Source organism: Diabrotica undecimpunctata, chromosome 8 (genome assembly GCF_040954645.1).
Source record: "Diabrotica undecimpunctata isolate CICGRU chromosome 8, icDiaUnde3, whole genome shotgun sequence".
NCBI lineage: Eukaryota > Metazoa > Arthropoda > Insecta > Coleoptera > Chrysomelidae > Diabrotica > Diabrotica undecimpunctata.
In genome coordinates, this window is record NC_092810.1 from 116437488 (window position 1) to 116448745 (window position 11258).

At 32.2% G+C, this 11258-nt stretch overlaps 1 protein-coding gene across 2 annotated transcripts in view; it reads left to right on the forward strand.

Moving 5' to 3' along the window:
- LOC140447890 (cytochrome P450 6k1-like) overlaps nt 1-3127 on the forward strand; it is a 77895-nt gene extending 74768 nt beyond the window's left edge. For both annotated transcript variants that reach the window (XM_072540810.1, XM_072540809.1), the window contains exon 5: nt 2779-3127. In XM_072540810.1, coding sequence (XP_072396911.1) covers nt 2779-2948 — 170 coding nt within the window. In that variant the 3' untranslated portion in view covers nt 2949-3127. The remainder of the gene's footprint in view (nt 1-2778) is intronic.
- The last annotated feature ends 8131 nt before the right edge of the window (nt 3128-11258 follow it).

Here is an 11258-nt window from a genome sequence, read left to right on the forward strand (position 1 = left end):
AAATTTTAATAAAACACAGACAAGTTAAAATTTCAATTCTTTATGATATTAATAAATATAAAATAATTTATATTGCCACGATACACCTAATGATAGGTCTATAATTTGCTGTACTGCCAGTTGCTTGATATTGGGGGTGTGGGATTTTCACTTGTCAATATGAATATTTTTAAATTTACACACGAAGATTTTTGAAAAACCAATAATAAAAATCACTGGATTGTCTTGACAAAAACTAATGGCGATAGAATAAAATAAGAATCATAATGTCATGAATGTGTTTAGAATAATTAAGTGTTGTGGATGTAAAGTACTGTTTGAATTTTAAACATAGAAATAGGTTTTTTATATTGAACAAAGACGATAGACTGTGATAAATTTTATCAACATTACATAACATCATTCATGATACAACCTCATTAAGTTTGTGAGTAGTGAATTTTTTAATTAATTATACCAACGTTAACAAACTATTTATCACATTTGTAGCTCCCTGATAAAGGACATAACCAATGTCCGAAAGCTTGGATAAAAATTTACAAGAGTACACGTTTTATTTTTTATTGCTGCAAACCCAATATTTAATGTTTACTTATGTTATGTTTATGTTGTGTTTATATATATATATATATATATATATATATATATATATATATATATATATATATATATATGAACAAAGCATTCAATGTAACTACGTAGGTATCTTAATGTGAAACTAACCAACAGTGCATTTTCTGTTCAGGTTTTTTTTTAAATGTATTTGCAATAGGCATGTTTTGGTGTATGCCAACTAAATATCTTCCAGAACAGAATGACGGTATTAGATTTTTGTTTTGATAAAGTGCAGCAACAACCGTTGATACGTATTTCGACCTCCTTAAGTCTCTTCAGAACGGTATAGCCACTGCTCTGAACCAAAACAAAAATCTTTCCCGTCCTAGACAATAGTTATTAAAATAACTGTATACAGACGTAACTACGCCATCTAAAAACAAAAAGAGAAATCAAACGATTTCTACTTAGCGAAACCGAATTCAAATCTTAACCACTGTGTTTCCTAAAATTTGCGAAACAAATTATCAAAACAAAAAATCTAAAAAACCTAAAATTATCAAAACAAAAATCTAATACCGTCATTCTGTTTTGTTATTTACTTCGTTGGAAGTACGAGAAACTGAATTCACTACGAATTTTGACTAGGATGAACGGCTTGTGGAATGCAATTTTAGATTCCCTTGCCGAGTAATTCATCCAGCTGTTTGTTTCGCAAATTTTAGGAAACACAGTGGTTAAGATTTGAATTCGGTTTCGCTAAGTAGAAATCGTTTGATTTCTCTTTTTGTTTTTAGATGGCGTAGTTACGTCTGTATATAGTTATTTTAATAACTATTGTCTAGGACGGGAAAGATTTTTGTTTTGGTTCAGAGCAGTGGCTATACCGTTCTGAAGAGACTTAAGGAGGTCGAAATACGTATCAACGGTTGTTGCTGCACTTTATCAAAACAAAAATCTAATACCGTCATTCTGTTTTGTTATTTACTTTGTTGGAAGTACGAGAAACTGAATTCACTACGAATTTTGACTAGGATGAACGGCTTGTGGAATGCAATTTTAGATTCCCTTGCCGAGTAATTCATCCAGCTGTTTGTTTCGCAAATTTTAGGAAACACAGTGGTTAAGATTTGAATTCGGTTTCGCTAAGTAGAAATCGTTTGATTTCTCTTTTTGTTTTAAATATCTTCCCTTTCATTTGTTTCACCTACTTTATGCATTCTTATGACTTGAGAGCTATGATATATTATAACATGGCTATGAGGATAGGTAAACCGAAAGCGCTCAGCTAGGAAATAAATTTTTACACACTTTCCAGTCCTAGGTCTCTGTAGATATCAATGTTTCTAACAATATTACTTAGCACTTTGTTTTAAACTCTGTGTATCATAATAATATTGCTTTTATTGGTACAATTCCAGTGCTGAATACCATATTTCTATACTGGCTTAATAATCTGTTAATACAAAAGTACATAGTTTATGATATATTGACAATTTGAATTTGCTACCAAGGAGCCAGGACATTTCTCTGTATTTGATTTCGGGTTTTTTCCGTTTTTTTTTTACATGGTTTTTGATTGAAGTCTAGCATCCAGTGTAACACCCAAATACTTTGCAGCGTTAGCATATGGGATATGAGCATTATTGATTCTAATTGGTGTATATTGCTGTTTTTTATTTGTGAATTTTACGTGTGCAAATTTTGTTTCATTTAATCGAATTCTCCATCTTCTTCTTAGAGTGTCATATCCCTACGGAACGTCGGCGACTACCATGCTTATAATATTGTTATACTGATCTCGGTCTTGCGCTACGTGTAGCAATTGGTCCGCTGTCAAACCTGTCCACTGCCGCAAATTCCTCAACCAAGAGAGTTACTTCCGTCCTATCCATTTCTTTCCTTCGATTTTAACGTTGTGAATTAGCCGAAGGAACTCATATCTTGGTCCTCTGATTATATGTCCAAGATATTCTAGTTTACGCCTCTTAATAATATTTAATAGAGTTCGTTGATGTCCAATTCTTCGAAGAACTTCTTCGTTTCTGGTTCTTCTCCATATCTTTGTCGAATTATTAATTTGGTCCATTGATTCTTGTAATTTTCTTATTGTATCATAGTGATCTTTTCCTATTGCTGAGAAGACAGTGTCTTTGCTGATATCACTGCCATCTCAGCAGCAGAAGAAGATAAATTTATTTATAGCTTATTTTTTATTTTTAGGCAAACGAATAGGACTGCTGGCAGTGTCGATGGCTTTATCAACTTTGGTTCTAAATTTTTCATTTGAAAAATGCAACGAAACTCCTAATGAAATCGAGTTTGAAACAAAAAGTTTTGCACTTACTTCAAAACATGGACTGTTTATAAAAATCTCGCCCATACAGAACTAGGAGGTTAGACAATATGCAGTTAGATAAAGAAATAATGTAATATGTAGTTAGCCAAAGCCACCCAATTATTGAATAAAAAAGAAGAACAATAGATTTTGTTTGTGATTTTTGTAGGATTCATAACATTTTCATAATATCTATTTAAAATATGTTGAGACAAAAAAGATTAATAAAATCACTTTTTCACTAACTATTGTCGACTTAATATAGATGTATCGAAATAAGTCTTTTGAAAAAATAAACTACTTTAGGATTGTCGACAGCCTCGTTACCTTTGCGCCAAAACGTTCTAGTGTCATCTATGGAATACAAGCGTAATTACTAATAAACTCTTTATAAGCTTACATTTTATCGTGGTTACCAACAAGAAAATCGTGATAGAATTTGTTCATTATCTATCATCATTATCTTTCTTTTTGACGCATTTAATTGCTAATTTTATATACAACTATGTGCAATACCGTTAGTTTCCATACAGACGTAATATTCTTGATCTCGTGACTGTTTTATGTGTCCAAAACTAAAAATATTCCTTATGCTGGGCACTCACGTTCCGACTTGCGGTCTCACTTAGTAGGACTACTAGTTGGATATTCGTCTCCACTTACATTCACGTTCCGACTTGTAGTCCCACTTAATAGGACTATTAGTTGGATATTCGTCTCTGCTCACGCTCCGACTTGCTATCCAATTAGCGGTCCAACTTCAGTTCTAGTTTGTTTTCACGACGGTGCACCAAATGTATCGCTTAACCAAAAAATGTATCGAGTAAACACTATGCAAAATATAATTAGGAGGAGAAAATGACAGCATTGTGCTTGTTATCCTTGTCATTTAAAAAAAGAAGAAAAAATGTTGGATGAAGAAATTATTTGTTGATCGTGTGAACTATTGTGACACGAAATTGCCCAATGTCATTGATGAGGATGATTACAAAAACTACCTCACAATGGACAACTTCACTTTTTCGCTGTTGCTGAAAAAAGTTGGTCTACTCATTTCCAAAAAAGATACCGTCATGCGTGAATGTATCAGTACTGAACAACGCCTTGCAGCAACTTTACGCTTTCTGGCTACTGGAAGGTCATTTGAGGATCTAAAGTTTAGCTGTAAAATATCTCCACAACTATTGGAAAAGATGATACCAGAAACTTGCAGGGCTATAATAATTTTTCGTGCAGTTGAAAGTTATTTTCTATTATTTATTTGCGAACTAGGGATTTTTGCTCAGCGATGTCGAACAGACAGCACCAATTGAGATTTTATTTGGAGCTGATGTTGTAAGCATATTGTATACAGACACAAGAAAATAACTTCAGAACAATATAAAGAAACAGTTATTTTTAATTTCAGTAGAACTGTGATTTAATTTTCGTTATTTGTTGATAATTCGTCTTTAGATACTCCGGAGTGTTGCAAATTGTACCTGTGTGGAAATGTCCGAAATAGATCTACAGAAAGAAAAATTATTTGCCCCAACAAAAAGAAGATGATGATGAAGAATCGTGTATTTTAATAGGGGTAATTTTTGTGCAATTGAAAGTTTATTTTCTATTAAATATTTTCGAACTAGCGATCTTTGCGTTAAGTAATTCATAGAAATTGCACACGTAATAGGTGCCGAAGGTCCACTAAATGAGAAATTTTTCGATCCGACCTATGATCCGACTTCCAACTTCACCATTTACGCTCCGACTTCGTCGCCAGTCGGACCTTCAAGTCGCCCCTCTAGATGTTCCGACTGGTACCACTATTTGTCCAATTAGTCCAACCAACCCACTCACGGTCCGATTTCAGATTCAACTGCGGAAGTTGGACCACTAGTAGGACTAAAAATCGGAACGTGAATGGCCTGTTTTACGCTTAGACTTGCTATTCAACTAGCGGTCCAACTTTCTAGTTTGTTTTCACTACTATGTACATCGCTTAACCAAAAAATGTATCGAGTAAACATTACGTAAAATATAATTAGGAGGAGGCAAATGGCAGCATTGTGCTTGTTGTCCTCATCATTTGAGAAAAATAAGAAAAAATGTTGGATGAAGAAATTATTTGTTGATCGTGTGAACTATTGTGACACGAAATTGCTCCTGTCATTGATGAGGATGATTACAAAACTACCTCAGAATAGACAACTTCACTTTTTCTCTGTTGCTGGAAAAAGTTGTTCTACTCGCTTCCAAAGAAGATACCGTCATGCGTGAATGTGTCAGTATTCGTCAAATAAATTTTATTTTCAACTAATATTCAGGCTTACTAAAATATTTAATTTGCATAAGATGCCACAAGAAAATAACTTCAGAATAATAAAAAGAAACAGTTAGTTCTAATTTCAGGACAACTATGATTTAATTTTCGTTGTTTGTTAATAATTCTTCTGTAGCCAATCCGGAGTGTTGGAAATTGTACCTGTGTGGTAGTGTCCGAAATAGATCTACGGAAAGAAAAATGGTTCGCCCTAACAAAAAGAAGATAATAATGAAGAATTGTGTATTTTAATAGGGGTAATTTCCATGCAATTGAAAGTTTATTTTCTATTAGATATTTGCGAACTAGGGATCTTAGCGTAAAGTAATTCATAGAAATTCCATACGTAACAGGTGCCAAAGGTTAACTGACTAAGGAAATTTTCGATCCGATCTGTGACAACCGTCCAACTTCACTTAGATCTAGGGATCCCAGCTTAAATTTTTACCTTTATCATGCGAACTGCGCGATGCTCCCTTACGATGATTTTAAAATTTTGGATTGTGATTTCAAGAAAAATAATAAATTGAGAATTTATTTGACAACTAGATTTAAGCTAGATATTTAATTAACCAATTATAATCTTTCATTTATGTAGTCTTATCGAAATTATCATTAAAATGGTGACTAGCAAATCTCAAAAGTAAAAAACGTACAACTAATTCTTAATTTAAAAGAAAATTTTATCCTTCATTCTTCTTAACATGCCATACACCAAAGTGCGTAGGCGACTATCTCATTACTAGAATTCTGTTCTTGGCGGCGTGACACAACTCGCCTGTATTGTGTATTCCTGTCCATTCTTTAATATTTCTTAACCAGGATAATTGTTTGCGGCCGGCTCCTCTCCTACCTTCGATCTTCCCTTGTAAGATTAACTGTGGTATTTCATATTTTGCTCCTCTCAATATGTGCCCAAGGTAACCAATCTTGCGTTTTTTAATTAATTTAAAGAGTTCTCTTTCCACGCCGGCTCTCTTAAGGACATCATCGTTTCGAACTCTATCCACCCAAGATATGCGCATCATTCTTCTTAATGACCACATTTCAAATGCTTCAAGTTTGTTGATAGATGTTTTTTTCAAAGTCCACGTTTCCATCCCATAAAGCAAGATGGACCATATGTAGCACTTGACCATTCTGTAGCGTATTTCGAAATGTAGGTTTTGATTACATAGGAGCGGTCTGAATTTCACAAAAGCTTGTCTTGCCATTTGTATTCGGGTTTTTATCTCTTGTTGTGGATCCGATTGGTCATTGATTGTGGTGCCAAGGTATTTAAAAGTTTTCACGCGTTTTATGCGATCGTCACCTAATGCATATTATCGGGTTTTCTGGAGGGTTTCTGTTTATCCTTCATATAATTCATAATATATTATCTTAACTTCCAAAATTCTTTCTTTCCTCTTTCAAAAAGCCTATTTCTTGTTTTATTTGACAAACATTGAGAACTTCTACTGGTTTTTTTTTTCTTTACATTTTATTCCCACTACTAAATAGCAAAATCTTTTACAATGAAACTTTTTTAAACTTCTTTTTCAATTTAAATTTTATGTTTATATGGGATTAAGCCACAACTAATTTATTGGTTGTAATGAAAATCACATTTTTTAACTAACCAAAGTTTGACGTTTTGAAATCGTTCTTAAAATATTTATAGAAATTTTGAACAACCTAAGAAAACGACCAAGGATGGACCAAGGTTATTTTTATTGGTTATAATATGATGACCATTGATCTCCTTTTTAATCGGTAAAAGATACAGGTTAGGTTAGAAGAAACAAAAATGTCAAAATCTTAAGATCATCTGCGTAATGGTGCATAGCGCATCTCGCATGGTAAAGGTGAGAATTTAAGGTGGGATCCCTAGATCCTTGTTCCAACTTCACCATTCACGCTCCCACTTTGTGGCCAGTCGAAATTCGGACCTTCATGTCGTCTCTTTAGATGTTCCGACTCGTACCAGTGGATCCAACTAGCCCACTCACGGTCCGTTTTCAGATGCAACTGCTGAAGTTGGACCACTAGTCGAACTAAAAATCGGAACATGAATGGCCTGTTTTAATGAGTAACGCTTCACGACAGCAACCGTACAAACAACATACAATCAGAGATTCTCAACAATTTCGTTAAAAAATTAGATTTATAGTATATTTAGAAGAAATGGAATTTTAGTAATTACATGGATAGAAAACAATTTTTTTCATGACTGCCATAACGAATAATGGGATTTTAATAGGTTCATAATTACTTACTACGAAAAAAATATATTTAATAATGTTTGCAATAATAATTTGAATAGTGTTAAAATCTATAGATTGCGATTATTTCTATAGAGTCGGTTGTGTTATTTTTTACGAGTTTGGATAAATTTAGTAATAGCGCACAAAATTGTTTTCCGTCAAAATTTTCTGTCACGGAAAATATAATTAATAATCATTAATCTTACAAACTATCATTTGGATTACCGTGGTAATGATTCATTATCAAATCTAATAACGCTTGTGGCTGAAATGAGTGGCTAGTGCATTTCGCTAGGAGTATACATCACCTGTTGGTGTCCAACAACCGAGAAAAAAGCCGGAAATCGATAAAATTTTATCTCTTGTGAAAATAAATTTGATAAGACAGAAAAGAGCGGTATCCGTAAAGTAGTGCACTAATTCTTTCGGAAAAATAGACCACCGACAGTCAACTCTGTTTTGGCTACAGTAAAGGTTGCGGAGCATTTGTCCCATTTTCTAAAAAGCACACTAAATTATTTGTTGTGTGATATCGAGTTTTAGTTTAAAAAACACTGTAGACAGTCGATTTTAATTGAGAAACAGTAGATAATTTCATAGCGTCGTCGTTACCTACGATTCATTAGTTGATAGCGCCTAGAAAGTTACAACATCGTCTATTTAGATGGGTCATGGGTAAATGTAGGCCCCAGCGCATCAAAAGAATGGTTAGACACGCCCAATAAATCGTATAGAGATGCACTTGTTCGTGGCCTGACTACAGGCTTAAAAGCTGCAGCTCGTGGTCATTGTTTTGTCCTTCTATATGCAGGATATGAAACTGGCTGAAAATGGTCCAAGATTACCCTGACGAAATGTATGGTCCACTCTTTGAAAATAGTTTTAAACATAATGTAATTACTAGACTTAGGCAAATATGCACATTGCATATTTTGCGTCAAATTTTGCATATTTTTATACAAGTGAGCTTAAAGTGCATAATAATTTGAAAGTTTGGTGTTAACTATATATTTTTATATTCAAACTTACAGATAGCATAAAAATGTTAATATTTTATTTTTTTTTTATAATCACTTGGTATTTAAATTCTTGGTATAGTAACAAATAAAAAACAGCGGCTTGTGGTTTTGTCACATTTTGTCCTGGAATTAAGGGTTTGTGTTTGCCAATTTATGTCTGTAGGTAAAAATTTTAATTTTGACGTTAGTTTCATTTTTGTTGTAAAATTGGAGGCGTAAACAACGTGTATTTCTAATTGTTAATAATTATTGTGCTTTGAAAATGCCGAAAATAAGCAATGTTTCAACTTGGATAAAACCTTACAAAGAGCTATCTATGGATATGGATAAAGTATATTGCTCATGTTTTGGCCATAACGTAAGTACATAGGTATTATTTTTTATTTTATTTTAAAAATTTACACGGTGGTACAAAGATTTTAAAATTGGAGATTATGTTTAAGAAAAGTACCGACACAAGGCTAGTTCGCAATAAATCGATAATTTTTTTCTTTTTTCGAGCATTTTTTAAACTCCTTGCGATAAAAAATAGGATACCTATTTAAAATTCAAATCATTCAATAGTCTACTGAAAGGTCGCTAACGTTTTTTTTTTTTTTCTAACAGTAGCATAGTTTCTTTAATTTTGCTAAAAACAAAAACATATCATATATGGAACTTAATTAATTCAGTGCTTTAAATTTATGCTCACAGTATTTTTTCTTTAAATGTAAACAAAACAGACCAAGACATTCTTGTGAATATTTGGGGGTTATTTCTTCTTACACAGTCATTTCTTGAGATTTTCAAGATTACTACATTGATTTTGATTTGATTTAATTTAAATATTTTAATTGTTATGCAAACCGGTTCATTTTTAGTGTATTTCTATAATCTTAGATTTTAAAAATGGGTACCAATAAAGAATACTTATATTATTCTTTTGTAGATTTCATCTGAAAAAAATTTCAAATAGATCAGCATGTCAGAACCGCGAAACATTTAGCTAAAAATGTAAAAACCACATCCGGTAAAAAATATCAACCTTCAGTTTCCAAGTGCTTTCAGTCAAATTCCAAAAAACAAACCGAACAAGAAGAGTTGTGTCGTGCATTATACCGCTTTCAACATTATCTAATGAATACTTTTTCTTAAAAAAAAAGCGTTCCAAAAAAATTCCAAGTGAACGAACTCTAAAGAGAAGTAATATCAATTTGTTATACTACTCAGTTATCCACAATATAAAAGCCGAAATAGGTAATAATTACTTATACATATGTATGGACGAGACCACTGACTAGTCAGAAAGATACATTGTGCACTTATTGATTGGTGTACTTAGCGATGAAAGCTTTCCAAAATCGTATTTAATTTCCTGTAAGCAAGTGCAAAAAACCAACGCTCTAACCATATTAGGGTTTTTACAAGAAGCATTAGCAAACTTTTTTCTTCCTGCTGCTGTGCCTAATGATAAATTATTGCTTATTTTATCTGATGCCGCACCATATATGGTGAAAGCAGGACAAAATTTAAAAATATTTTATCCAAACTTAATACATGTCACTTGTTTAGCGCATAGAATAAACAGAGTTTATTGCATGCGGTTTATTTATGTAAAAATATAATGTTACAGAAATATGCTTCTTGCTATTCCACTGCCACCGCAACCCATTTTAACACGTTGGGGAACATGGTTGGAAGCAGCTAATTTCTATTCTGATCATTCTGTTGATTTGAAAAAAATAATTAACCTTTTAACGGTTGATAGTTTAGCCAATCTTTGTTGGAAGCTCAGCAAGGCTTCCAAAATAATATCCTCTAACAGCAACTGTCATTCATAAAATCAAATTATAGTTTTGTCCAGAAAACTATAACTCAATTAGAATCCTCCAAATAATCATTGTTAGAGAGTACAGTTTTAATAAAAGAATTTGAGTCATTGTGTCAAAACGTTAAATGTACTATTGGAAAGGAAATTTTTCCAAAATTTAAAGTAACCATGGAAAAAAAAGGGGTTACCAGGTTCTTTCTAAAGTTGTTCAAGTACTAGCTGGGACATTTTCCGAACCACTTAATTTAGAACCATCTATTACAGTAAGTTTGAAAAATGCATTAGTTACATCAGTTCATGTCGAAAGAAGTTTTTCTATTTACACATATATGTATTCAGTTAAAAGCCATAAGTTTTTATTAGAAAATTTTGAACATCATTTGATAATCTATTGTTACCACAATTCAAAATAATATTTATATGTTAAAATAATTGTATAGTTCTGTATTTATATTATTATAAGTAATTTTGTAAATAAAAAAAATATTGTTAATATTTTTTATTAGATGCATATTTTCTAGATAAATATGCACATTTTGCATAAAATACTGCATATATTTGCATAAAATACTGCATAAATGTGCGCATATTTTAAACTTAATAGTTTTATTGCAAATTACGATATATTATACACACAATTTGAAAGTTCTTTGCTTTTCGCCCTATCTCTGTATGCTCAACCTCATAGAGTTGGTATAGAGCGAAGTGAAAAGATGTATTGCCGCACACAACAAAACGTTTAAAGAAGAAGTTAGGAATTTAATTACAGAAATGTACTCACAACTAATCAAAGACGAATGGAAAAATTATTTAAAACACGTAATAGGAGAAGAAACGAACATGTGGAGACGCGACAACATAATGGATGATGATATTCAACTAATTAATATAAACATTTATATTTTTTATTTACATTTTACATCTTGAAATATTGTTTTCAAAATGGCCTAACATAAAATACTCTGAAACATCAACAATACAAATGTTTTAT